The sequence below is a fragment of the Anas acuta genome, chromosome 13 (genome assembly GCF_963932015.1).
Source record: "Anas acuta chromosome 13, bAnaAcu1.1, whole genome shotgun sequence".
NCBI lineage: Eukaryota > Metazoa > Chordata > Aves > Anseriformes > Anatidae > Anas > Anas acuta.
The window spans coordinates 6,579,181-6,605,293 of record NC_088991.1 but is presented as its reverse complement, the minus strand read 5'-3'; the positions used below and the strand labels follow the sequence as shown (position 1 = coordinate 6,605,293).

Here is a 26,113-nt window from a genome sequence, read left to right as displayed (position 1 = left end):
GCCAGTTGTGCAGCTGCTGCTGCTCCTTTAGTGTGTGAAAGGCGCGAGGTCACCGTGTGTGGCCCTCCCCCGGTGCCACCCCCTTCCCTGGAGGGCACCCACTCTTTGGTCCTAGCGGTGGCCCCGCGCTCGGGTCCCCAAAATGTCCTTGTTGTCCCCCCACCCCCCAAAAAAAACAAAAAAAAACACAAAAAAAGGCACCTGCTGCTGCCAGACCCCTGTGCAAAATCAGCGTGGAGGCAGCCGTCTGTCCGGCCGGCCGGCGGGGCGGGGGGGGGCTAAGTGCTACTTTGGGGACACTGCAGCACCGACGGATTTGGGGACAGGCGCCCCGGTTTGGCCTTGGGGTGGTTTTGTCCCCCCCTCCCCGGTGCGAGGGCTGGGTGCCCCCGGTGCCACCCCCGGTGTCCCCACGGGCCACGGGGACGCGGCGGAGGGAGCGGGGTCAAGGACGGAGGGAGCGGGGCCATTGTTCCCGACACAATGGGGAGGAAGAGGAGGCTGGGGGCCTGCACATTCCTCTGCCTCTGGACAGACGGACACGGACACGGACAGACGGATGGGGCGTTGGGGAAGGGGGGGGGGGCGTGCGGAGGGTTTAACCCTTTAGGCACTGCGGCATCCGTGGGTTCTAAGGCACGTGGTGGCACGGGCAGAGAGGGGCGCCACCCGCGGGCACCCCCCTGCTTCGATAGACCTGCAAAATAAATTAAAAAAAGAAAAAAACGAAAGAAAAAAAAACAAAAGGCCGACGCTGGGCGGCCTGGGAGGGGCAGGCTAGTGCCCCGTGGGTGCCTGGCCGAGGCTCTCGCGCAGGCAGCGCAGCTGCTCCTGGCCCAGCTTGATCTTCTCCTCCAGCTCACGCTGCTCGGCCGTGAGCGCCGACTTCATCTTGACGAAGTGCCGGTAGTCCTGCAGCTGCTCGGGGGGCAGGTAGCGCGCCACCATGGCCCCCACCGCCTCCTCGCGCCGCCCCACGTGCTCCCGCAGCTCCTTGGCGTCCTCCAGCTGCGCCGCCAGCAGCCGCTGCTTCTCCCGCAGGGCCAGCTGCGAGCAGACAGGGGGTTTGCCGAGCCCCGCCGTGCGCCCCCCACCTCCTCCCCAAATTTTTTCCCCTCCCCGCTTGCCCACCTCGTCCTCGGCGGCGGCGTGGGGCCCCAGCCCGCTCAGCGCGTTCTCCACCCGAGCCAGGCGGCCAGAGAGGGACAGCAGCAGGTTGACCACCTTGTCCAGGTCGCCCACGAAGAGCCGGTACTTGTCGAATTCGCCCGGCGTGCAGAGGGCCTGCAGCTGGGCGGCCACCTCCTCGCCCAGCGCCCCGTTGGCGCTGATGTCCTCCTGCAGCCCCCGCTGCGCCTCCCGCAGCACCGCCAGCTTGCGGCTCAGGCTCTCCACCAGCTGCAGCTGCGGGAGGGACGGGGGGAGATGCTTTTGGGGCGGGGGGGGACCTGGGGTGCAGTCGCAGCCACCATCCTGGCACGGATGAGCAGCGCAGCCGCCGTCCCCGCACAGACAGCCCGTGCTCTCCGCTTGGCACCCCCGGCCCCGTTACCTTCTTCTCCACCAGCTCGCGATCCACCTCCTCCTCCTCCTCCTCCGAGCTCCCCTCTGCCACCTCCGGCAGCTCCTTCATCTTGCCGAGCAGCTCGGCTTTGCCGTAATACGCCGCGTAGGAGGGGGGGCTGCCGGTGGCCCCGGGGGGCGGCGAGATGGGCTCGAAGCCCTGCCTGCGGGGAGCAAGGTGCTGGGGACACCACGGTCCCCACGCGATGACCCTCCCCGGGGGGAAGGGGACGTGGTGACACGGTGCCAGCCCTACCTGTCCTGCGGCTCCGGGTGCCAATCCTGCTGGACCCGCTCCCTCCACGCCTGCCGGTCCCCCGCCGCCAGCAGCTCACCCATGACGGTGGCGGTGGTGACCGGGGGGGTCACCAAGATGCCGGCCAAGGAGCGGTCCCTGCCCGCCACGTCCCACAGCAGCTCCTCCGAATTCATGCGGCGGGGCTGGGGGCGCCCCCCCCGGGTGCTCGGCCCCTCGGGGCTGCGGGGACAGGACCCCCCCCCCTGGGTGGTTGCAGGGCTGGGGACGCGCAGGGGGCACTCGCTGGACCAGCCCCGCTCCCGGCTGCGGGCGAGCCTTTGGGGGGGCTCCTCCTGCTCCCAGGGGTCCTTCGCCATCGGGTGCTCTTCCCTGCTCCTGTGAACGCCCGCAGCATTGGGTGGGGGGCGTCACCTCCATGGGACACACAGGGAGGGGACGGAGAGAGCTCGGGGACCCCCTTTCCTCCCAGAGACCCGCCGCGTCCCACCCCAGCCAGGCGACGGAGGTGCCAGCCCCCAACGGAGACGAAACCAAAGCCACCAAAGCCCCCCGAGGTCACCAACCTGCAAACCTCGGCCTCTGGCTCCGGGGTCCCGCGGGGGCGGCCGGGGGGCTCGGCGGCGAGGCTGCGGGAGCGCTGCCGCACGACTTCGGCGATGCTGCGGGACGGCACCGTGGCCGTGCCGGGTCCTGAGCCCTCCTTGGGGTGCTGCGACGCCCGGCGCAACCGGTACTGCTCCCAGTTGGGGGGGGGCGGGCGGGGAGGCGGGGGCCCCTTTTTTTTGGGCAAACCCGGCGGCTCCGCTTTGGCCCGCAGAAGGTCCCTGCGGCCCCGGGGGCTGGCGGGCTCCAGGTTGAGGTGGCTCTCGGAGAAGGCTCGGCCCCGCAGCGGGCGGTGCAGGGGCTCCGGGGGGAGCTCGGGGGAGCGAGGCGGCCGCTCGGAGTCCCACGAGAGGTCGTGCGTGGACGCGGTGCGGTAGCAGGGCGGCCACTCGGGCTCGGCGCTCTCGAAGCACGGACGGAAGGGGCCGAGCCTCGGGAAGCCCGGCTTGTAGTGGGAGAGCTCGCTGGGGAGAAAAGGGGGCACCCGGCCCCCCCCGGGAAGTCACCCCCTGATCGCGCCCACCCCTCAGCACCCAGCCCGCTTTGCACGGCGGCAGACGGGGCACTTGGCACGTCCCCAGAACCACAGCAGCCCACCCTCCCTCCCTCCTGCTGCTATGGGGCAGGGGTCCCCGTGGGCAGCACGCACCCCCCGGCCCCAATTTGGGCTCACCCCATGGGCTGGCTGCTGGCCTTCCTGCTGATCGCCGGCGGCTCCCACTCCTCCGGAGCGAATTCCTGCGTGGGGATGCAGAGGCAGCGTGAAGGCAGGATCCAGGCCCCTTGGCCTGGGGTGTGAGTGAGCCGTGACCCCCGAGCGCTCCCCCAAAATCCCAAAAGCGCGGCTCGCTCACCGGCACGAAGGCTTTTCGGGGCGCCCAGCTGTCGCTCTCCTCCCGTGGGGGGCGCGGGGCCGGGCAGCAGCAGTCGGGGCAGCGCGCCCAGGGGTGGCAGCGGTAGGCATGGCCGCGGGGCAGCAGCGCCGGGCACATTTCTCCAGCGCAGTAGTGGCAAGGTTCGTGCAAGCCGGGGCCGCCGTAGGGATAGGAGCAGCCCCGCAGATACTCCAGCTCGCCGTGCCTCGGTAGCACCTTGTAGTAGGGCGGCTGCTCCCGGCAGCACTCGCTGTAGGGTCCGGAGACGCGGCGAGCGTCGCGGTGCTCGGCAGCTTGGAAAGCGTCGGGCTCGGGCGCTTTTTGGGGCTTGCCATGCCGGGTGGGCGCAGGGCGGCTGCTTTCCTCGAAGAAACGGCGCCGGTCGGCGAAGGGCAGGAGGACGGCTTCCTCGCTGCCCTTGTGCTCGCGGGGACTGGGCGAGCGCTGCGGCTGCAGCTTGCGTTCCGGGGACCAGCGCCAGCGGCCTCGGCTCAGCGCCACCCGCTCGGCTTCGGGGACCGGCAGCGACTCCCCTGAGCAGCTCCTGCCGTCCTCGCTGGGCGCGGGGCTCGGCGAGCCCTCGGCCGGCTCCTCCGCCTCCTCCACCGGCTCCTCGCCCCGGGCTTGGGCGCCGGGTCCTCGGCTCTTCTGCAGCTGCGCCTTGCGCCGCTGGATCTCGTTGCGCAGGTTGGTGGCGAAGCGCTCGCTGCGGCGCCGAAAGTGAGACGAGCGATTCGGGGGGCCCCCGGCGCGCCGGCCCCCCGCCCGGCTCTCCTCCGCCAGCCCCTCCGTGCTGGGCGCCGGGCTCAGCCCGCCCTGCCCGCGGTGCTCGGCGTGCAGCGGGGACGTGGTCCAGCGGTGCCCCTCGGGCGCGGGGGACGCCGGGGACGCTCGCCCGCTGCCGGCGCTCACTTGGAGAGCCCGGAGCTGGGAGGCCAGGAGCTGCTCGGGCGCGCTGTGCCGGTGGCCTTGGAGGGGGGACAGCAGCGCGGTGTCGCCCGCCACCTCCATCCCCGCGTCCGCTCCCCGCTGCATCGTGGTTTCCGGGTAGGGCCGGTCCCCGGCGTCCCCCAGGCAGCGGTCGGGGTGGGAGCTCAGCATGTAATACTGGTCGGCAGAGAGGTGCTCCTTGGGGGGGCACGCCGCCGGCATCCTCCCGCTCGTCGCCTCCGCGTCCTTGTCCCGCTGGCACAGGAAAGTGTCGGAAATCCACCTCCCCTGGGCGTGCAAGGAGGAGGTGGGCACTGATACCCGGCGCCGGTCCGCCCCGCTACCAGCCGGGGATGCCCGCAGGCTGTCCCTGCGCACGGGGGGCTGGGGGGGCACGGGGTGGCGCGCGGGGTGGCGAGGCTCCGTCCCCTCGGCGCCCGTCTGCAGGTAGCGCCCCTCGGGGGGCTTGCAGGGCCCCTCGGGGCCGGCGTTTTCCTCGGGGCGGAGGGAGAGGGCGCAGTCGGAGGTGTTGGAGCTGGCGGAGAAGGAGCTGTAGGCCGAGTCCCGCTTGCTGTGGTGCTCGACGGGCGAGGGGGTGCCTTCGTAGTACGCCTGCCCAGGCTGATCCAAGCTTTCCATGCTCCCGATGGAGCTGCTGCGGTCCGTGCTGCAGTGCCGGGACAGCGGGTTCCACTGCAGGGACAGCTCGCTGCTGGCAGCGCCACGGTGCCATCAGTGTCCCCGAGAGGGGAGCGAGCACCCCCCCGACACCGGGCACCCCCCCGACACTCCCCCCTCGGGTTCAGGGCAGCTGAAGGGCTACCCAGGGGACACAGGGACGCGGGGAATGCGTGGCACCGGGACTCGTCACCTCCTGGCTGGCTCCAGCGGAGCCACCACCCCTTCCTGCCGGCAGCGAGCAGGGCAGCGGAGAACCCGTGGGCGGCTCGGGGCGGACAGGGGACCCCCCCAACCCTAACCCCCAACAGCCAGCCACCCCCCCACCGCCCCGATTTTCTCACCTGACATCACAGCCCGAGGGCCAGGAGAGGCTGAAGGTGTCGGGGGGGCAGTGCATGGCCGGGGCGTCGGGGCGGATTTCGGCGAGCTTGGCCACGTGCCAGGAATGGGGCCGGAGAACGGGCACGCTCCTCCTTGCCAAGAGCAACAGCGGGAGAGGACAAGAATGGGGAGGAAGCTGGGCCGAGGAACCGGGGCTGAAGTCACTTCCTACGGGGCTTCCTGGCCCCCCCACCCCAAGCCAGAGCCCGCCCGAGGGGGACAGCAATGAAGTCGGGAGGGGTCGGGGGGGGGGGGCTGCAGGGGGTCCCGGGCGCAGCGTACGGGGTCCCCGTCCCAGGGCACGGCCACCGCCTGCTCCCCTGGGGCCCAGCTCAAGTTCAGCCCCCCAGGAGCTTCAGCCACCAGACCCTTCAAAGGGACCCTGGGGACACCTCTGTGACCCCCTCCCCGTGCCCCCAGCCCCTCACAGTGACACCGCACAGAGCCATGGGGCGATGCCACCCCCCTGCGCCCCCAAAATGCCACCCGCCACCCCCAGCATCCACAGGGCAGGCAGAGCGCGCCCACTCCCCGCTGCTCCCCAGGGCTTGGTGTGAGAGCCGAGGTGCTGGGGAGGGGGGCACGAGGGTCCTTTCCCCCCCAGCACCCCCAAACTCACCATGGATGAGGCTGCGCCCAGGCAGCGGTGCGGCCCGGGATCCCCCCTTGCCCCCAGGCGCGGCGGGAGCTGGAGCCCGGCCGCGAGGCAGCCGCCGGAGTGGCTGCAAGGGGGGGGCTCAGGGGGGGCCGGCGCTGCCTCCCCTTCCTTCCCCAGGCGGGCAGGAAGGCAGAGCTCGGCAATACCGCCCAGGGAGGGGGTGGCGAGCCGGCGGCACCGGGATGGGGACCTCCCCACCCCACCACGGGGACCAGGAGGGATGCCGGGGGGCGTCCCCACACTTCCCGTCAGCCATCCCTGGGGCTGCGGGGGGCAGTTTCCAACCCCCCCCCTACACATCCATCTCACCCCCCAGCCCCCCCGGCGGTGCCAACCTGCGGACGATCATCTTGAGGGTGCGGTAGGAGCCCTTGATGAGGATGAGGGCTTCCTGGCGGGACCCGTACAGGGGGGTCCCGCTGATGTTCACCAGCTCGTCACCCGGCTGCAGCCTCCGGGACAGGGCGGCCTTCCCGCCGTCCTCCACCTGGCAGCGAGACGGGCGTCAGGGGGGCACCACCCCAAAAGTGTCCCCCAACCCCCCCCCAACCCTTCTCCGTACCCCAACGGGGCACTGGGGTGCCTTCACCCCGGGCACCCCGCTGCGGACGCGAGGGATCTGCGGTGTCCGCCCCAGTCACATGAGTTTCTGAGCAAAGAAAGGGCACGGGGAGAGGAGGGGAGAGGAGGGGGGGGAAGAAAAATGTCCCGTCCCAGCAGATTCCCCCGCGGGCACGGGCAGCACAAGGGCTCTTTGTGCCCGGCACCCATGGGGGCTTCCCTGCCAGCCCCGTAAGGATGCTGCCCCAGCTCCCACCCCAGGGTCTGGGGGCAAAACCCCCGGCGCAGGGCTTTGCCCCAAAAGCTCCGGGAGCTTTCAGCGCGGACCCCAAAGCCACCCGCGGGGTGACACGCCGCCGAGAGGCGCCCACCCTGCCCGTGGGCTCCCCGCCCTGCCCGGCGGAGGAACGAGCTCTGCCCGCAGCACCCGCCTGGGCGGCAGCCAGCCCCGCTGCCGGGGGGCCCCCGCCGCTCCCCGGCACCCCGGGGGTAGGGCTGGGGGCCCCACGGGCGACGCAGCCACCGGGGTGTGGGGTGGCGGCGTTCACTCTGGGCCCTAATGGTGGCACCGCAGCCGTACCTGCCCCGCAGAGGGTCCGGGACCCCCTGCCAAGCCCACGGCAGGATGGGACCCCAAGCGGAGGCTCGCAGCGGGACCCCCCTCCCCATCCTTTTTCCGGCATGGGGCCGGGGGCCCCCCTGCGCCGCCAGCACGCACGCACCTCGGCCGGCCGCGGGCGCCCCGGGGGACCCTCGGTGAATGCACAGAGCGCTGGAACAAGCCCCCTTTGTCTGCACAGCACACGAGGCGGCGGCGGCGGGGGCCGGCACCGCAAGGACCCCCCCCTCTCTTTATTCCCAGCAGCGGCAGGACGCATCCCCAGGCTCCCAAACCCCCCCCCCGTCCCCTCCCGGCTCCCCAAGCTCGGGGCCGAGCCGGGCGCGGTGGCAGCTCGCAGCCCCGCGGTGACACCCCCGGGGCGCAGGGCAGGGAGCGGAGCCACTTTTCCAGCTCCCCCGGCCAGACCACGCTGCCCGCGTCCCGGAGCAGGGCGGGGAGGGCCCCGGGCGCGCTCGGTGCTGGGGGGGGGGACACGCGACAAAGTTTTGGGGGGGGGACACTGGGGGCTCACCCCACGGCTCCCACCGGGGAGATGCTGGTAGAGGGGGGGTCATCGCAGCGCCCCGCGCCCTGATGCGAAAGGGACGCGGGGAGAGGGGGGGGACAAGCCCCGTGTGTCCCCCCGCCCGGGACGCATCGGGAATGGGGAGGGGGAGGTCCCGGAGAGGGTCGGGGCCCCCCCAATTCCCATCCCGAGGACGAGATGGGGGCGGCACCGCGGGGACACTGGGGTCGCCCCCCTCCCGGCATCGCCATTCCCGGGGCCGGGCCGGGGGAGGGGGGGGCCGGGGGTGGCCGCCCCCCCGCCAGCCCAACGGATGTGCCGGAGGAATTTCCTCCCGCTCCCGGCGCTCCGCCCCGGGACCCCCCCGCCGCCGCCCCCGGCCCCTTCCTTGCCCCGGGGGGAGCCCCAGGGAAAGTTGGGGGGGGAAGGAACACGACGCAGGCCCCCCCCCAGACACACCGCCCCCTCCTCGCTCGCCCCTTACCTTGGAGACGATGAGGGGCTCGCCGTGCTCCAGCCCCCCCCGCAGCGTGAAGCCCCAGGGCGCGCCGCCCTGCAGCTGCACATGCACCAACTGCACGGCCCCGGGCCGGCCCTCGGCCCGCTCCATGGCCGCTACCGCCCCATCCCGGCACGGCTCGGCACGGCTCGGCACGGCGGAGGAAATGACACCCCCCCCAACCTCCCCCCGGACCCCCCTTCCCACCTCCCGCCCGCCCGCCAGGCCGGGGCGGAGCGCAGCGCAGCGCAGCCCCGCCCGGCTCGGCACGGCTCGGACCCGCCCGCAGCCGCTTGGCTCGGCTCGGCACGGCTCGGCACGGCTCGGCTCGGTCCAGCTCAGCCCTGCCCGGTGGCGCAAGGAGCGCTGGCACGGCTGGGCACGGTTTGGCACAGCTGGCGGGGGCGCTTGGCACGCTCGGGGGCGGTTTGGCACGCCGCGAGGGGCGCAGGATTTGGCACGGTTCGGCTCGGCGCAGCGTGGGTTGTTGGCACGGCTCGGCTCGGAGCCCGTCACTCGTGGGCCAGCCGTCACCACGCCCGGGTTGGGAGCGGGTGACGCGAGGCCGCCGTCTGGTCCCCACCCTGTCCCCCAGGACGTCCCCCCGCGTCCCCCCGGCAGCCCTGACTCATCGCCTCCTGCCCAAAACAGCGGTGCCGGGAGCTCTGCGCTGTCCCCACGCCACCGGGACGTGGAAGTCCCCACAGCACAGACCCCCCTGCCACCCTCCCAGCTGTCCCCGGTGTCCCTGTGCCACCGCTGGTGGTCCCCATGCAGTGTCCCCCCCCCAAACCCAAGATCTCTCCATCCTGCCACCAGCACGGTGACAGTCACAGCACAGGTGCCACCAGCCTGCGTTGTCCTGCTGGGATTGGGGTCACCGTGTCCATGTGTGCCACCACCCCTGAACTTGGTGCCACCACCCCCATGCTCGGTGCCACCACCCCCCAGGCTCGGTGTCCCCCATCCCACGTCCCTGCAGGGGAAATGTGATGGGCACGATGCTCCCTCCCCTCCAGCGTGACCCCAGGAGGAGCCCCCCCGGCCAGCAGCCGGCCCTGGGGAGCTCCTGCCCCTTTAAACCCTAATTGGGACCATGCCTTTAAAATGCCCCATGGGCCCCCAGCCCTCTCACCCTGCTGGACCAGGCTGGTGAGGAGCAGGTGGGCTGAGCAAGCTGGTCCTCCCCACCCACCCCGCCGCACCCCTCTCCCTTTTGCCCCCTCCCCGGCACTTTTAAGCCCCCTCCTTCTTCAGCCAGGCTCTTGTCCAGCTGGCTTTGCCCCCCCTGTTTTGGGGGACTGGGTTTTAGTCCTGATCTTGCACTCCTTTTCGCAGAGCCCTCCCCTTTCTTTTTTCTCTTCGTGCCCAGCCGAAGCAGTCGGCATGGGCTCCGTGGCGTGACAGCACCCTGGGACCTCCTTCTGCTGGTGCCCGTGCCCAGCTTCGCCCTTTTTTCTTTCCTTTTTTTTTTGGGGGACACACAAAGCATGACCGCAGGCCTCCCTTAATCCTGCCGCCACCTCACCCCCTCTTGCCCACCATGGCTTCGCTCCGGCCCTTCACCACCACCCTCCTCCTCCTCCTCCTCCTCGCCGTGCCGCTCTCCCAGGCTGCCAGCCAGCCCCCCCCGTTGCCCCTCCTGCAAGCGCTGCGGGCGCAAGCACCGGGCAGCTGGAGCTGGCGGGGGGGCCCTGCGAGCGGGCCCCCCCTGCGGTACATGCTGGAGCTGTACCGGCGTGCCGCCAACCGCGAGGGCCGGCCACGGCGCGGCCGCAGCCCAGGCACCAACACCGTCCGCTTGGTGCGGGCAGCTTCCCATGGGGGACAGCCCTGGGCAGGTAAGGTGGCGTCCCGGGGGAGGTTTTGGGGTGGTTTTGAGCCTGGGGGGCTCTGCTTGGGGTCCTCAGCGTGCCCTGTGTGGCTGCAGCTGGACATGGGGTCACTGTGGGTTTGGAGGCGTTGTGTTTGTTGGGGTCCTGGTTGTGTGCTGGGGAGCACACAGCTGTGGGGTTGGTGTTGGTCTGAGGGCATTATGGGGTTGGTGTTGGTTTGGGGGGCGATGTGGGGTTGGTTTGGGGACATTTTGGGCAAGAGCATTGCTTGGAACTCAACCTGTGGGTGCTCCCCATCCTCCTGTTACCACGCCAGGGCGGTGATGCTGGTGTGAGGGGTGGGACCCATCCCCGATGACCTCTTTTGAGGGTCCCGATGTGAACGCAGACCCCACCCTGGGTGCGGTGGGGTGGGAGGTGGCGATGCCACGAGCGCGGCCGCCCCATCCAGGCGGTCCCTGATGGCTTCACCCTGCAGGTCGCTGGTACGTGCAGCCCCTCACCTACCGCCTGGGCGGCCAACCCGAAGCCGAGCACCTTCTCCGCGCCACCGTGGTCTACCCGCAGAGCCTGCCGCTGCCCCGTGGCCGGCTCCTGTGCGCCCTGGAGCTGGTGGCCACCGCTGAAGCCCCCCCGGTGCTGCTCAGCCCCACCACCGCCCCACCGCGGCGTGGCTGGACCGAAGCGGACGTCACCCCCTACTTGTCCCCGGGGAACGGCAGCGCCGAGGGGACGCTGACCCTGCGGCACGTCTGCGTGCGAGCCGGCCGCGCCGCCGCCCCGCCAGCCCCACCGTCCCCCGCGGACCCCTTCCTCCTCCTCTTCCTCAACGACACTCGCAGCGGGACGCTGCCGGAGCCGCGGAGGAGCCGGCGAGACGCGGGGATGTTGCTCCACGACCTGCCCGGCTACCTGCGGGAAGCCGGAGGAGAGAAAAGTGACTGCTCCCTGCGCTCCTTCCCCGTCAGCTTCGCCCAGCTGGGTTGGGACCATTGGATCATCGCTCCCCACCGCTACAACCCGCGCTACTGCAAGGGCGCTTGCCCGCGGCTCCTCCGCGACGGCTACCACGCGCCCAACCACGCCGTGGTGCAGAACTTGGTCCACCAGCTGGTGGACGCCACCGTCCCCCGGCCCTCCTGCGTCCCCTACCGCTACAGCCCCATCAGCGTCCTGATGATCCAGCACGACGGGGGCATCCTCTACAAGGAGTACGAGAACATGATCGCAGAGTCCTGCACCTGCCGGTAACCCACACGTCCAGAACTGGATTTTTTTGGTGGTGTTTTTCTTTTTTTTTCTTTGTTATTTTCCTTGGGAGGGGTTCGTCTCCGCCCTGGCGCGATGCTTTGCGGGAAAAGTTTTACAGTTTTATGGAAGAAGAAGGAGAAAAAAAAAAAAAAGGAAACACAAAACGTAGGTTTTTAAAGGCGGGAACCTGCCCCACAGCATCCCTCCGTCCCGCAGCCGCTGCCTGTTTTGGGGACTGGAGCACGAAGCTGGTGGAGAGGGGTGTCCCCGTGCTGCCACCCCACGCCGGCAGCACCCACGGGACTCCGTCCTGCGCACCCCAAGCCGTCTTGTCCCAGCTCTGGGAATTTTGGGGGGGCTCCCCCCCCCCCCTCGCAGCCCCCCTGGCTTTGCTTGGGGGGGCTATGGAAACTGGTGGGACACGGGGACGGCGGTGCCACCTCCGTTGCGGTCTCCCTTTGCTGTCCCGCGTGGGCTGGGCTCTGCTCCGGGTCTGTCCCTGTCTCTGGAGGTGCCGGTGCCCCCCCCCAGGCTCACACAGCCTGGCTTTCCTCTATTTATTGCTGACTGTAATTAAATAAACTGCTGGATTTTGCTAAAGACCATCTTGGTGCCTTCTTTGCTCCGTGCCTGGTGTGCTGCTGCTCCCTGGGGGGGGTGCTCCGAGCCCCCCTGACCCCCTGATGTGGGTGGTGTGTCCCTTGTCCCCGTGTCTGGGTGGCAGCGGGGGGCTTGGGGGGGAACATCCCTGATCCTGTGGTCCTTCAGGGGACATTTGGGGCTCCTGGGGAGGTCTCCAGAGGGACATCCCTGAACCTGGGGGGACATCCCTTGTCCTGGGGGGACATCAGTGGCTCCTGGGGGGGTCTTCAGTGAGACATCCCTGGTCCTGGGGGACTCCGGGGGGACACCTGCAGCTTCTGGGGGGACATTCCTGATTCTGGGGGACCTCAGGTGACATTTGTGGCCCCTGGGGGGGGCGTCCCGTGGGGACATCCCGGGGGTGGGACGGATCAAGAGGGATCCCGGTTTCTGGGGGCTCCCTTCGGGTGCCCGTGTGCCCCTTCTGCCCTCGGGGAGGGGTCAAAGGGACAGTGCCGCCCCCTCCCCGATGTCCCCGCGTGCCCCCCCCGTGTCCCCGCTCTCGCCCCAGCAGAGGGCGCCGCCTCCCCCTCCCGCGATGCCTTCGGAGGGGGGGGGGGGGAGGAGAGGAGGGGGCAGGTCCTGCCCGCTCCATAGCGAGCTCCCCTCTGCGACCCCCCCCGCACCCCCCAATTTTCCCGGAGGCCCTCCAGACGCCGCAGCCCCCCCGGGACCCCCCCACACCCCCAGGATCCCCGAATTGCGCCGGGGCTCGCTGCAGCGCGGAGCCTCGGGGCGCGGCGGCGGCGCTGCCAGGACCCCGGTGCCGCTGCCCTGGGCCCCCCCCCGCGGTGTTTTTTTTCCCCGTCCCCCCCCCACGGTGCTCCCGGTGTCGCCATGCGGGGCCGCAGCAACTCGGGCGTGCGCCTGGACGGCTACGGGCGGCTGGTGCAGCAAACCATCCTCCGGCACCAGGTGCGCACCGCCTTTAAAGGGTTTTAAAATTTGGGGAGGGGGGGTAAAAAAGGGCGAGGGGCTCGCTGCGTGTTACCGAAGGGTTTTTCTCGGTGTGTGTCCCCCCCCCAGGACGCAGTGACCGGGTTGCTGCCCGCCAGCGCCGACCACCGCGACGCGTGGGTGCGCGACAATGTGTACAGCGTGCTGGCCGTCTGGGGGCTCGGGCTCGCCTACCGCAAAAACGCCGACCGAGACGAGGATAAGGCCAAGGCGTACGAGCTGGAGCAGGTAGGGACGGGGACAGCAAAGGGGACAACGAGTTGGGACCCCCCCTGCGCCGTGCGGGGCGCGGTGAGGGGCTGCGCGCCCCCGGGATGGAGCTGGAGCCCGCCCGGAGCAGCCCCCGGGGCGCTGTGGGGGCGCCCATTGGGATATTCCATGATTTTGAGGTCTCTCCAAGCTGTGATTCTGTGATATGGGGCTGTGGGGGTGTGGGGACGCAGCCCCTTGTCCCGTCTAGGGGCTGCCGTGGCCCCCAAACCCGCGGCTCCCAGCCGTGGGGTTCTCCTTCTGCCTCCCCCCCGTGGCGTGGGGGACGGGGGGGGCTCTGGTTACGGGCAGCGGGTGGCCGAGTGCCGCAGAGGTCAGGCACCAGCTGCTCCTGAGTCAGGGCTTTCTCCTCGCCGGCCCCGCGGGGGTGACGGGGTTGTTTTCCCTTCGCCCTGCAGAGCGTGGTGAAGCTGATGCGGGGGCTGCTGCAGTGCATGATGAGACAGGTAAGGGGGTCTTTAGGGCCATCAGCCCTCCCCACCTTCCCTCTGCGAGGGCAGGGGTGGCCTCCTGGCAGAAAGTCTTAAAAAAAGCCCTCATGGGGTGTCTGCCCCACAGAGAGGGGTCCCAGCGCTGCGGGAGCTCTGTGCTCCCCAAGCTACTCTCTGCCTCGTGGCGCTGTGGTTCCCCAAGAACGTTTTGGGGTGACCCTCTCCTTTCCCTGCGGTGCAAACGTGGCCGTGTCGTCCAGCGGGGTGGCACGGAGAGCCCGGCCCCCCGGGCAGAACGGAGCTGCCCTGGGGACCCTTCTCCTCTCCAGGTGGACAAGGTGGAGGCCTTCAAGTACAGCCAGAGCACCCGGGACTGCCTCCACGCCAAGTACAACACCCACACCTGTGCCACCGTGGTGGGGGACCACGAGTGGGGGCACCTGCAGCTGGACGCCACCTCCCTCTACCTGCTCATGCTGGCGCAGATGACAGCCTCAGGTGGGGCACCAGCTGGAACCCCGTGTCTCGGGGGAGCGCAAAAAATGACGTGGAGAGGGCCTGAGGGCTCTGGGGTTTTGGGGGTAGATCTGTGGTGCTGCTTTTGGGTGTCCCCCGGTGCAAGGACACAGCCTGCGGGGTGGATTTGGGTCCCTCGGTGCTTGGAGAGCCCCAGAGCTGCTGTGTGGGGTGGGAGAGGGGATGGGGACACCGCGGGTGGCCCCTTCCTGGCGATGCCTGAGGAATAATTTGAATTCTCCCCCCCTGGTTCAGGCCTCCACATAATTCACAGCCTGGATGAGGTCAACTTCATCCAGAACCTTGTCTTCTACATCGAAGCAGCCTACAAGACGGCGGTGGGTAGCCCGTGGGGCCTTTGTATGGGAAGGGGATGGTGCCCGGGGGGGGAAGGTGGTGAGCAGAACCCCACAGGAGCACTGCCACCGGGTGGGATTCACAGGCTTTTGGGGCACACCACGAACCCGCTGCCTCCCTGCAGGACTTTGGGATATGGGAGCGCGGGGACAAGACCAACCAGGGCATCACCGAGCTGAACGCCAGCTCCGTCGGCATGGCCAAGGTGAGCCGGGGAGAAGGGGGATAGGATTTGGTCCCTCTTGCCAGCGGTGCCCTGCAGAGCCTCGGCAGATGCAGGGGGGGATTTTGCATCTCGTCCTTGCTCCAAATTGGGCAGCGGGGCTGGCGCGGGGCGGGAGCTCTTGCGGACGGGCAGCATGGTGGAGCGCACGCTGCTCCGGGTGTCGCCCTGCTTGCAGGCTGCCCTGGAGGCCCTGGATGAGCTGGATCTCTTCGGAGCAAAGGGAGGCCCGCAGTCGGTCATACGGGTGCTGTCGGACGAGGTGCAGCACTGCCAGGTGAGGTCCCTGCCCCTGTCCCATCGCCGCGGGGCCGACGGCGATCCGCTGGGTTTGTGGCACGAGCGGCGGCGACTTAATCCCTCTCCTTCCCCTTCGCCCAGTCCATCCTCCACTCGATGCTGCCGAGGGCCTCCACGTCCAAGGAGGTGGACGCCAGCGTGCTCTCCGTCATCTCCTACCCGGCCTTCGCCGTGGAGGACAGCGAGCTGGTGGAAATCACCAAGCAGGAGATCATCACCAAGCTGCAGGTGAGCGGCTCGGCCCTCCTAACCGTGCCTTTCCTTCCCCAAAATGTTCTTGGGGATGGGGTGCCAGGATCTGTCCTCTCCCAATCTCTGTCACCTGTGGTGGTGGCCCCGGGCTGTGATCGTGGGGCACCGGGTGACCAAGCAAGGGGTGTTTGGCCAGAGGATCGAAGACAAAAGGTGCCTCCTGCTGTGCCTCCTGCTCACCACCTCTCTCCCTCTCCTCCCAGGGGCGCTACGGCTGCTGCCGCTTCCTCCGCGACGGATACAGGACCCCCAAAGAGGTGAGGGTCCCTGTGCCGAGGAGAGGCTGCCCTGGCTTGCGTTTTTGGCACCCTGGCTTTCCCCAGCGCTTGTGAACTTTGCCAGCGTGTTGGCAGCCGTCGCGCACAGAGCGGGGGCATTTGGGGCTGGGGGCTCGGCGGGGAGGGGCTGGAACCCCGTGATTTTGCAGGGATCCCGTAACCCTTTGCCTTGTGGTCGTGGGATGCTCTGCAGGATCCCAACCGGTCCTACTACGAACCCGCGGAGCTGAAGCTCTTTGAGAACATCGAGTGTGAGTGGCCTCTGTTTTGGACCTACCTGATCATCGACGGGCTTTTCAGCGGAAACATGGAGCAGGTAAAGGGGGGGGCAGGACCCGGCGGGGCAGGGAAAGGATTCCCTGGCGAGGGAACCGTGCCCTTGGCTCATCCCCTCCGCTCTCTCCCCAGGTGCAGGAGTACCGGGAGGCCCTGGAGGGGGTCCTCATCAAGGGGAAGAACGGGGTGCGCCTGCTGCCGGAGCTCTACAGCGTGCCGCCGGACAAGGTGGGGGCCTGCAAAAAAAAAAAAAAACAACCAAAAAACCCACAAACAACGACTTATTGGATAAATAAACTATTTTTTTTGCAAAGTGCATCTTGGCCCCATCCTCAAGGGTGCCTTGCTGACTCTGCGGGTGGGTTGGCAGGCTCTGAAACGCGACGGTGATGTTTCCTTCGGCATCCCTGGTTTGGGGGTCCCCTGTTTACCTCCTGGCTTCTCTTGCAGGTGGATGAGGAGTACAGGAACCCCCACACTGTGGACAGGATACCCATGGGCAAGCTGCCGCTCATGTGGGGCCAGTCCCTCTACATCCTGGGCTGCCTGATGGCCGAGGTATGGTCACCGAGGACAAACGCTGCCACCCTGTGCCACCGGCTGCGGGGATGCTGTCACCTCCATCCCTGCACACCCCATGAAATGTTTGTTCATCCCCTCACGCCTCTTTTTTTAATTTTTTTTTATTTTTCCCCCCCCAGGGGTTTCTGGCTCCAGGTGAAATCGATCCCCTCAACCGCCGCTTTGCGACCGTCCCCAAACCTGACGTGGTGGTGCAAGGTGAGCCGAAGGGGCCGGCCCCAAACCCCTGCACGGGGACTCTGCCCGTGCGGAATTTGGGGGGCTGGCTGTGGGGTGGTGGCTCTGGTCGCTGGTGGAGCCAGATTTCGGCTCTGGTAGCGGGGTGCCTTCTCCTGGCCCCTGTGGCACCCCCGTGGCCCTGAGCGTGAGCCCTGAGCCTGCTCTCCTCCCCCTGCAGTGTGCATCCTGGCGGAGACTGAGGGCATCAAAGCTGTGCTGAGGAAGGAAGGCATCGACGTGGAGACCGTGGCCGACGTCTACCCCATCAGGGTGCAGCCTGCTCGCATCCTCAGCCACATCTACGCGCGCCTGGGTAAGCCAGGAGTTTGGCAGGATTGGGGGTGCAGAGGGGTCGTTCCCACCCCTCACAAATGCTGATGTCCTGCCCGTCTGTTTAGGACGTTGCCATCCTGGTGTGAGCAGGAGCTGGTTTTTGTTCCTGTAGCCAAATTTTGGTGAGGGAAGCCAGGCAGACCCCGGGGAAGGGTCTCCCCGCTGAGCCAGGACGGCTGTTGCTGGAGGGAAGGCAGGCGGTGAGGGGAGGGAGCGTTGAAATCCGCGCGCTCCTTCCCCGGTGCCGCGGCTCCTCGGGCGCAGGGCTTGTTGTGCAGGAGCTGCAGATCCAGCCCGGGGCCAAAGGAGAAACCTGACCTGCCCCAGGCTGCGAGCGCTGGCTAATTTAAGCCACCGAAAGGCCAAGTGTGACATGGGCAAAAGGGGCAGGGGAGCAGCCTGGCAGCTGCTGGGGTGCCTCTGTGTGGGGCTGCCGTGCCCGAGGGTGATGTGGCCGCTGTGTCACCCACCACAAATCGCCCTTTTCCTCCTGGCTGCTAGCACAGGAGCCCGTCTCTGCTTGCCACAGCATCCCTTTTAGTCAGAGGGCTCGGGGAAGATGCCATAAAACCTCCTTTTCCCCCAGGTCGCAACAAGCAGATGTGCCTGACGGGGCGGCCCTACCGGCACATGGGCGTCCTGGGCACCTCCAAGCTCTACAACATCAGAAAAAACATCTTCACCTTCACCCCCCAGGTGGGTGGCCACACCATTTAACTGGGCAGGGGGCTTCCCTGCTGGCCGAGTGCCTCGGTTGCTCTCGGGGGTGGCTGGTGGCAGGGCGTGGGTGGCACCAGAGGGACCCGGTGGCTGCGGGGGGGGGGGCCGCTCACATCTCCTGCTTGCCCCGCAGTTCATCGACCAGCAGCAGTTCTACCTGGCTCTCGACAACAAGATGATCGTGGAGATGCTGAGGACGGACCTCTCGTACCTCTGCAGCCGCTGGAGGATGACGGGGCGGCCCACCATCACCTTCCCCATCTCGCAAACCATGCTTGGTAGGGATCCTCCAGCCTCCTCGGCCTGGGGGGGGTGGATGGGGACAGGCCGGGTAATGGGGACACGGCGGGGCCGGACCAGCCAGGGGCGTCTCGTGGAGAGCTCAAAGGAGTCACGCTGGGTTGGCAGCTGGCCTGGTTGCCAGCAGGGCTACCTGCCAAGCAGCAGCGCCTGGAGCTCGAGGCAGGTTTGTTGGCATGGGAGCATTTCGTCTCCAGGCAGCCAGGCCTGTTTGGGAAGCCTTTCGGGAGCAAGACCAAAAAAATAATTCCCCTGTACAAGTGTTCTTGGGGCTCTTCCTGCATCTTAACCCTTCATCACGGCTAACTGCCCCTTAAAGGCTTTCCTAAACGGCCTGGAGTGCATCCTGGCCTGGCTTTGCTGGTTAGCCAGCCCAGCCAGTCCCAAATTTCTCTTTTTGGGTGGTGCTCTTGGTGCCGCGCACCCCAGAGCAAGGGTCTGGCTGCTGCCGCGGCGCTTTGCATGTCTGAATGCCCACCTGGCCCCGCGTTACCGGGTGCCTGTTGGGGCAGGAGAGCCTGACTGCCTGTCTCTCTTGTCCCCACCAGACGAAACGGGCAGCAGCGTGCACCCGGCGGTGCTGGCGACACTGCGGAAGCTGCAGGATGGGTATTTCGGGGGCGCAAGGTGAGCGCAGCCGCTCGGGGCGCAGCAGGGAATTGGGGACAGCCCCAGCCTTGGCAAACAGCTCAAGCAGGCTGTGGGATTCGTGCACCACCCCATTGCCTGTCCCTGCTTGCTGAAGGCCAGGAGGCGAGCCGAGGGCGCTGCCTCGCTTTTCCTCTGGGTGACCTCCCCTCTTCTTGCCCAGGATCCAGACGGGTAAGTTGTCGGAGTTCCTGACAACGTCGTGCCGAACGCACCTCAGCTTCATGGACCCTGGGCCGGAGGGTAAGGTCTTTGCCAGCGGTTACGAGCTCGGCATTGGCAGCTTTGAGGAGCTAGACCCTGAGGAGTGGCTGCATGGCTTGCAGTTGGCAGAGGATGGTAAGGGGGAACGGGCCAGACGCTGCTGTGGCACGGAAAACGCCCAACTCTCCCATGAAACCCGTAGCTCCCGACCTCCCTGACGGCGCCTGCCACCAAATTTTTCACCCTTTTGGGTTCCCACCATCAGTTAACCCCTTCTGGGTGATGCTCGCGGGGTGCTGGGGCTGGGTGAGCGGAGGTGGCTGTTGCAGCCCCTCGCCGCAGGGGTGTCCTGGCCGGATGGGGGCTGAGGATGGGGAACGGGGCTGAAACGAGCAGAGGGGCTGCTCCTGAGCGAGCCACCCCAAAACCTTCGTAGGCTGTTGCATGGGGAAGAGACGAAGGCTCGGCCACCTGCCTCTGCCCGGGAGATTTGGCTGAAGATCTCGGGTGCGCTCAGCACGAGTGGCGGTGCAGAAGGTGATGGTGCAGTGCCCGAGGTGGTGGGGAAGAGCCACCACCTCCCCCAGCAGTCTCTGGGTGGTGTTGTCACAAGGCCTTTGGGTGTCCCCGGACAGGGCAGCTCCAGTCTGAGCCTCGCTGCCACGGACGGGGTGCCCGTAGGGGCCGTGGCCCCGTCGCAGCGTGCAGGACCCCCGTGTCCTGAGAGCGCAGCAGGGCGCAGGTTTTGCTGCTCCCCTGGGCACCTCCTCCTGCGTGCCCCAGTGTCGGTCATCTTCCCGGCCTTCCCATCGATCTGCTCTGCCTCTGCTGCGCCTGGAGCCAACGTCTGCACCGCTGCGACTCTTGAGTGCTTATTTCTCTCGCATGACTGCCCTTCTCTCGCTTCATCCACGCTCCACCGTTGGCCTGCCTGGGGCTGCAGCTTTGCGGGCTGCGGCCGAGCTCCTCCGGGGTGTCTTTTTTTTTCCCCTTTACCCCAGCAGAAGATGGGGTCTGCCTGGCCAGTGCGTCCACCCTAAAAGACGCTCGGTTTAAAGTTTTTTTCTGTGGCCGGATGGACAGGACGATGCTCTCCGATGCGCTGTCTGTCTTGGGGGACTTCTCTAACGGAGCCTCCAGGTGCTGGTTCGGGGCATCCCCGCCAGATGTGGGAAGGAGATACCGTGCTGCCAGCCTCGGATGCCATCCCTAACTCTCCTCCTGGAGCAGAAAAGCTTCTGGACAGCAGCAAGGCTGGAAGTTCACCAACAGCTCCGTGTTGCGTGGCATCACCTGGTGTGGGGCAGCTCCCACCTGGGGCATCACCCGCGCTGCTCCGCGGTGCCCTTACCTCCTGGGCAGCAGAGACGTGGCCTCTGAGCCCCTTCTCCGTGCTGTGGGTAGCGAGCAGCCGAAGCGGAGGCAGGGCAAAGAGCCACGCAGGAGGTGGCAGTTTATAAAGGAGAGCCAGCTGCCCTCCTGCAACTCCTCGTTAGAAATAACCGGTGATTTCCAATCACAAATAATGGTCGCAAAACCCTCCCTGTCTTGCTCTCGTGCTGGAGCCCTGCCGGGCTGTGCTGGGGCGCCCTCAGCACTCCGTGCTGGGACAGACGGTGCCTCCCCTGGCAGTGCCACCGCCACCGTCTGTCCGTCTGTCTGTCCGTCCTGCCGGCTGTCGCTTCGTGCAGCCAGCCAAGCTCTGTCCCCGCGCGGGGGCACGGCTGGGGAGCTCTGCCCTCGGGGCGCTAGGCGGGCGGCCGGTGGCTGAAGCTTTCTCCTCTTCCTCCCGTTGCAGCGGACACCTTCGACGAGGTGGCGCAGTACCTGGACCACCTGCTGCAGCGCACGGTTCCCCAGGCCAACCTCCCTCCCACTGCCCAGCGCGGGGGGCTGAGCCGCTTCCGCGCCGCCGTGCACACCACCCGAGACCTCATGTCCCTGGCGTCCAAGGCCAAGGATCTCCACGTCCAGAGTGAGTCAGGCTGGCACCCTCCCCAGCTCCGTTCTGTCCTCGTGGTGGGGCTGAGGCGCTTTTGGGAGCGTCCCCATCCTTGTGGGATCCGGCACGACCCGGGGGATGCGCTGTAGGGGTGGCTGGTGGGGCAGAAGGTGGGATGGGAGCTGGCTTGGGGCACTGTGGTGGTGGTTGGAGGTGAGAAATGCCTGCACCAGCCCCGTCTGCCTTTCAGATGTGGGGATGTACGTCCCCAGCAAGATCTTCCAGGCATCCCAGCAGTCGGTCAAGTTGCTGAGCTCGCCCCACCAGCATGAGCAGGAGGGCAAGGTGAGCCCCTTCCCGTCCCAGCTGGGCAGGCGGCACCGCCAGGCTTTTTGGCTGGAGCCAGAGGACCCTTCTGGGGAAAGCTGGGCCCTTTGTGGCCGGGGATGCTCACAGGTGCTAACCAGGAGCACGGGTCTCTCTTCCCCCAGAGCCACGCGCTCCATGCAGAGATGAACCTGCCCCGCGATGAGGCTGGCAACGTGGACTGCAAGGCACTGGTGGAGCAGCTGCGCATCTGCCCCACGCTGCAGGAGCAGGCGGACATCCTCTACATGCTCCACATCCTCAAGTACGGCGAGCTCGGAGTCCTGCCCGCTCGCTGAGCAGCCACAGCCGTGCTCCTGCCTCGACCTGCAGAGCCTGGGCGCTGCCCCAGGGCGAGCTGGTGGCACTCACCCAGCATCTCCTTCGCCGCAGGGGACCCGAGTGGCACACGGGGCTGGAGAGCGAGCCTGGCCCCACTGTTAAGGAGCTCCTCACCGAGCTGTACGTCAGGGTGGGCGCCACGCGCCAGTGGGCTCTGATCCGCTACATCTCCGGCATCCTGAAGAAGAAAGTGGAAGCTCTGGATGAGGTGAGAGCCCCGCTGGCGAGCTCTGGTGGGGCTGGGGGCATCGGGGGGGGAGGCGGCTGGGAGGGCAAGAGAACTGTGGCTACATCTGCCTGGTGCTGAAGCCCCGAGGGCAGGTGGTGATGCCTGGGGTGACCTCGCTGTCCCCAGGCCTGCACGGACCTGCTGTCTCACCAGAAGCACCTGACGGTGGGGCTGCCCCCCGAGCCACGCGAGAAGACCATCTCTGCGTGAGTGCAGCACTTTTCCCTCGCCACATGTGCTGGGCTGGGGCTGCCTGCGGGGCTGCATCTCCTCCTAGGAACACGGGGGGACGCGGGGCTGTCCCTTACCTCTTCCTGCCGTTCCCCCCCCCAGCCCGATCCCCTACGAGGAGCTCGTCCACCTCATTGACGAGGCCAGCGAGAAGAACCTCAGCGTCTCCATCCTCACCCAGGTGAAGGGCTGGGGGCAGCGGGGGACCTCGTGGCTGGGTGTGGGCTGTGGGGAGCAGCCGTGGGGTGACGTGCCCCTCTCCCTGCAGGAGATCATGGTGTACCTGGCCATGTACATGCGCACCCAGCCCGCGCTCTTCGCGGAGATGTTCCGAATCCGCATCGGGCTCATCATCCAGGTGATGGCCACGGAGCTGGCGCACTCCCTGCGCTGCTCGGGTACGTGCGGCGGGGTCAGCGGGATGGGGGACGTGGTGCCGGGGAGGAGAAGTGCCATTAAAAATGGGCAGCGCTCAGTGCCAGGGTGAGACCCTGCCTGAAAGCGTCAGGATTTGTGGCTGGGACTGCTCTGGGGTAGCACAGTACAGTAAAAACACACAAAAAACTACAAAACAGTAGGTAATTTCATGGTGATGTTTATCACCACGGGGGATGAGGTGTAGCCCCCGCTAACAGGCTGGGGCGCAGGCTCGAAATCTCCCAGGAGGGTTGTGCAGGGGGTGCGACGTCCCCACTCTGTTCTCCCCAGCTGGAGAAGCCACTGAGAACCTGATGAACCTCAGCCCGTCCGACATGAAGAGCCTCCTCTTCCACATCCTCTCCGGCAAGGAGTTTGGGGTGGAGAAGAGCGGTGAGTCCCTTGGCAGGGCCGGCTCTTGGTGTGGCATGTGGCCAGCTCTGGTGTCCCCTGCTGTGGAGAATGTCCCCGTTCTCCTGCCCGTTCAGCACAGCTTCTGCACCGCAGCAGTCCAGGGGTGGCGCTGAGCAGGCTTCTCAGGATGAAGCCCAAATCCTGTGGCCATCCTCGGCTCGGTTTTTGGTCTGCTCCAGCCCGAATGGCAGCAGCTCTGCGCTGTGGTGCTGGCTGGGGTGGAGGGCAAGGCTGCGTGAGCTGTGGGACCCACTCTGGCCCTCTCCTCTCCCCCAGTGCGATCGGTGGACTCGTCGGTCACCACCTCCATCTCCATCTGCGAGGTGGGCGCTGTCGGGGCCACCAAACCCGAGCGTGCTGGCATCGTCAGGCTGAAGAGCGAGATCAAACAGGTGAGGGCGGGAGGCGCAGGCTGCTCCTGTGCAGTTTTGTGGGGACGAGCGGCTCCAGGACGAGCAGGATTGATGGGAGAGTCGATAGAGCCCGCTCCTGGGCTTCAGAGAGAGCTTAGAGCTGTCTCCAGGAGCCCCTTTTGGTTCGGTTCTGCCCTGAAGGGGGATGTGGGATAAATCTAACGCGGGGGTGACTCCAGCAGTGCAGTACAGGGGGAGCACAGGGGTGCTCGAGAAGGTGCAGGGGTGGGCAGGACCATGAGGTTCCCCCCTGGGGCTGGGGTCCTGGTGGGCCTCTTGCAGCAGCAGCCACTTCATTTCCTTCTTCTCTTTTCAGCAACTGGATAAACGTAGGCAGTCTCTGACCGGGAGTAAGGTGAAGCCACCTTGGTCCTCCTACAGCCTCAGCTTTTATCCCTCATGCTGCATCCTAGGGCAGCTTCCGAGCATGCATGAGTTAATGAGCTTTCCTAAACGAACCCGCTGAGCGAGCTGTTGCAGCAATGAGCTGGCTTCCCCTCTCGGCAGGCTCGGGGTTGCTCCGTTTAGGGCTGGGGGGAGGCGCCCCGGGAAGAGGTCGGTGTGGCTGGGTGGCCCCACAGCATTCAGGCGGCTGAGCCCCTTCGGGACCTGCTCTCTCGAGGCCACCAGGGAGGAAGGTTTCTCAAAGCCACGGGTGCGTTGGCATTGCAGCCAGCTAGGAGCTGTGCTGCGTAGCTGCCACGGCTGAACAGATCCCATAATACCAACAAAGAAGGGCTGAGCAAGGTGGCCCTGCTCCTGCTCCAGTGCGGTCTTCCCCCTCTGATGCTAACGTGAGACTTTCCACAGCTCGCCTCTCAAAACTACCTCTCAGTCTCCAGCTAACCGCAGCCCTTGGGATAACTGAGCTTGGTCTGTGCTGCTGCTGCTCTGCTCGCCGCACCGGCTGCCCAGCCCCCCAGCACGGTTTAATTTCTGCCTCTCCTTTTCTCCCCCAGCCCATCAGTTTGCAGTCCGGGGATGGTGACCTGATGTCCTCTCTGGTAACCTCCATTTGTTGGCCGGCCTGTTGTGTGGCTGCAGGATGGAGCTGTGCTCCGGCGGGGGCTGCTGCCCTCCGGGCTGCGGGGAGCTGGGGCTGTGGGTCGGGATTTGCTGGGGGCAGGGGGTGGCAGCTCTGCCCTGGGAACCAGGCTGGGTGAGCACAAGCCCTCGGGTGGCAGCGGGCTGCGCTCCTGTGGGCTGTTTAACCCTGCAGAGGTTTCCATGGTCCTTGTTTTGTCTGCCCAGTCCACCGGGCACTCGGAGCTGCTGGGCAAGGGCTCGTTTTCGAGCATGCTGGAAGACCAGAGCGGGAAGGACAGCCGCCAGGGCCAGTGGAAGCGGAGACGGCGGCTGGATGGAGCCCTCAACCGTGTCCCCATGGGCTTCTACCAGAAGGTCTGGAAGATCCTGCAGAAGGTGAGCTGGATGTCCAGCTGCATCCTTTCCACACGCACGGCACAGACCTCTCTAGGGTGAATTTGACACCCAGGGCTGACACCGATGTTTAAGGAGCGATGGAGTGTTGCAAGGAGTCGGGAGGTGGAGCTGGAGTGTGTGGGCAGCACATTGCTGATGCTCAGCTGGGAACGAGTGAGCGCACAGTGCTGCTGCAGGCTGTAACCATGGTCTCCACATCTTGTTCTGCAGTGCCATGGTCTTTCCGTGGAGGGCTTTGTTCTCCCCTCTTCAACAACCAGAGAGGTAGGAGGTTTGTGAGGCAGGGAACAGTGCAAGGGGGTTGGTGTTAGGTACGGAGCTGCCCTGGCGAAGTGCCCAGCGTGGCTCAGGACTTGTGCTGGTGATAACAAAACCCTGGGTGCATTTCCTCCTCCCTCCACGCAGATGACCCCGGGGGAAATAAAGTTTGCCGTGCACGTGGAGGCAGTGCTCAACCGCGTGCCCCAGCCGGAGTACCGGCAGCTGCTGGTGGAGGCCATCCTGGTGCTCACCATGCTGGTGGACATGGAGGTGCACACCATCGGGGGCATCATAGCCGTGGAAAAGATCGTGCACACTGCCAACGACCTCTTCTACGAGGAGCAGGTAGGGGCTGCGGTCAGCCCCAAGGCTACCTAAGGGTCAGTCGCCCACACTGAGGGTCCTGCCTGTCGTCCCCACTGTGGCACGGTGACGATGCGGTGTCCTCTTCCCGTGTGTGGGGTGCCAGCTGGCAGGTGGCAGCGCGTTCCTAACGCTGCCTCTCCCATTTCCCTCGTCCCAAATCCAGAAAGCCCTGGGTGCTGACGACGAGATGCTGGAGAGGGATCCCACGACGGGCATCTGCAGCCTGCTGTACGACAGCGCGCCGAGCGGCCGCTTCGGCACCATGACCTACCTCTCCAAATCCGTGGCCCTCTACGTCTACGAGTTCCTGCCCGGCGACGGCTGTGCCATGCAGTAGATCTCGCTGCTCTTCTCCCCGGCCTGCGGGCTCGACGGGAGGGTTTTTGGGGGATGATGGACCTTCGGGCTGGGTGTGCAGGCAGATGGCCTCGTGCTGGGAGAGTGGCACCAGCAGGGAAGGGCTGAGCTCCTGCCAGCACCTGCCTGCCTTTCGGTACTCTCCTCAGGGCTGGTTGTGTCCGAAGGGGCTTGGAAGGACCCCCCCCTTCTTCCTGCAGCAGTTTGGAGGTTTTTAACCCGTTCTGTGCTGCTTTGTCCTCCAAATCTGCAGGGTGTAGCCTAGCTAGAGCTGGTGCTCTTCCAGCTGCTGATAGGGATAGCGCTGTTGGACTGATGGGGAGCGGGCAGCCCGTGCCCTCCCCTCACCCCTTTCCGCCCCCAAAATGCTGGGGGAAGTGTTTTCCACGTGTGTTCGCTGACCTCCGGGTCTGGTTTGCCTTAAAGCTGCTGGGGGGCTGTGCCAGCAGCCCCCTGCCCCTCAGGGCCTGCCTGGCTGTGAGCCGGCTTGGGGCCCCCCCGTGGGCCTTTTTTAACAAATGTTTTAAAAACAAACTCAAAAAAAAAAAAAAACACAAAAAAAAACACAAAAACAAACAAACAAACAAAAATGCTCGTGCTG

General features: G+C 66.9%; 3 protein-coding genes across 13 annotated transcripts; 2 read left to right on the top strand and 1 right to left on the bottom strand.

Moving 5' to 3' along the window:
* SHROOM4 (shroom family member 4) lies at positions 1–8,323 on the bottom strand. 9 transcript variants are annotated; one of them, XM_068697659.1, is made up of 10 exons: positions 8,123–8,323; positions 6,286–6,437; positions 5,253–5,381; positions 3,280–4,942; positions 3,099–3,163; positions 2,386–2,889; positions 1,820–2,197; positions 1,553–1,727; positions 1,132–1,404; positions 1–1,047 (listed from the first exon to the last, which is right to left on the bottom strand). In XM_068697659.1, exons 1-10 carry the CDS (start codon positions 8,246–8,248, stop codon positions 778–780), a joined length of 3,735 nt encoding a protein of 1,244 aa, XP_068553760.1. In that variant the 5' UTR covers positions 8,249–8,323; the 3' UTR covers positions 1–777. The 9 variants fall into 9 exon arrangements, with proteins under 9 accessions (XP_068553760.1, XP_068553758.1, XP_068553759.1 ...); XM_068697657.1 differs by having other exon boundaries at positions 5,253–5,384; positions 8,123–8,322; XM_068697658.1 differs by having other exon boundaries at positions 3,280–4,939; positions 5,253–5,384; positions 8,123–8,322.
* Positions 8,324–8,468: 145 nt separating this feature from the next.
* Positions 8,469–11,823, top strand: BMP15 (bone morphogenetic protein 15). Its single transcript, XM_068697675.1, has 2 exons — positions 8,469–9,978; positions 10,451–11,823. The coding sequence occupies exons 1-2, from the start codon at positions 9,681–9,683 to the stop codon at positions 11,221–11,223; spliced, it is 1,071 nt and encodes a 356-aa protein (XP_068553776.1). The 5' UTR covers positions 8,469–9,680; the 3' UTR covers positions 11,224–11,823.
* An 807-nt stretch (positions 11,824–12,630) lies between these two features.
* Positions 12,631–26,102, top strand: PHKA1 (phosphorylase kinase regulatory subunit alpha 1). Of its 3 annotated transcripts, none has more exons than XM_068696715.1 (33): positions 12,631–12,780; positions 12,892–13,050; positions 13,491–13,538; positions 13,853–14,021; positions 14,295–14,377; positions 14,521–14,601; positions 14,798–14,896; positions 15,001–15,147; positions 15,375–15,428; positions 15,643–15,765; positions 15,858–15,953; positions 16,176–16,283; positions 16,427–16,505; positions 16,705–16,839; positions 17,446–17,555; positions 17,713–17,857; positions 18,428–18,506; positions 18,691–18,770; positions 20,530–20,706; positions 20,924–21,018; positions 21,165–21,304; positions 21,433–21,589; positions 21,737–21,816; positions 21,944–22,022; positions 22,110–22,239; positions 22,550–22,651; positions 22,949–23,064; positions 23,402–23,440; positions 24,045–24,089; positions 24,337–24,507; positions 24,739–24,792; positions 24,934–25,134; positions 25,319–26,102. In XM_068696715.1, the coding sequence occupies exons 1-33, from the start codon at positions 12,703–12,705 to the stop codon at positions 25,490–25,492; spliced, it is 3,633 nt and encodes a 1,210-aa protein (XP_068552816.1). In that variant the 5' UTR covers positions 12,631–12,702; the 3' UTR covers positions 25,493–26,102. The 3 variants fall into 3 exon arrangements, with proteins under 3 accessions (XP_068552816.1, XP_068552814.1, XP_068552815.1); XM_068696713.1 differs by having other exon boundaries at positions 18,691–18,866; XM_068696714.1 differs by lacking the exon at positions 23,402–23,440 and having other exon boundaries at positions 18,691–18,866.
* The last annotated feature ends 11 nt before the right edge of the window (positions 26,103–26,113 follow it).

Coding starts and splice junctions, on each gene's coding strand:
- SHROOM4 (XM_068697656.1), bottom strand. CDS start 6,250: ATGTGTAGGGGGGGGGTTGGAAACTGCCCCCCGCAGCCCCAGGGATGG. Junction 3,164..3,279: donor CCCGAAAAGCCTTCGTGCCG/GTGAGCGAGCCG, acceptor ATCCCCACGCAG/GAATTCGCTCCGGAGGAGTG. Junction 1,048..1,131: donor ACGCCGCCGCCGAGGACGAG/GTGGGCAAGCGG, acceptor GTCTGCTCGCAG/CTGGCCCTGCGGGAGAAGCA.
- BMP15 (XM_068697675.1), top strand. CDS start 9,681: ATGGCTTCGCTCCGGCCCTTCACCACCACCCTCCTCCTCCTCCTCCTC. Junction 9,979..10,450: donor TGGGGGACAGCCCTGGGCAG/GTAAGGTGGCGT, acceptor TTCACCCTGCAG/GTCGCTGGTACGTGCAGCCC.
- PHKA1 (XM_068696713.1), top strand. CDS start 12,703: ATGCGGGGCCGCAGCAACTCGGGCGTGCGCCTGGACGGCTACGGGCGG. Junction 13,539..13,852: donor TGCAGTGCATGATGAGACAG/GTAAGGGGGTCT, acceptor TCTCCTCTCCAG/GTGGACAAGGTGGAGGCCTT. Junction 14,378..14,520: donor AAGCAGCCTACAAGACGGCG/GTGGGTAGCCCG, acceptor GCCTCCCTGCAG/GACTTTGGGATATGGGAGCG.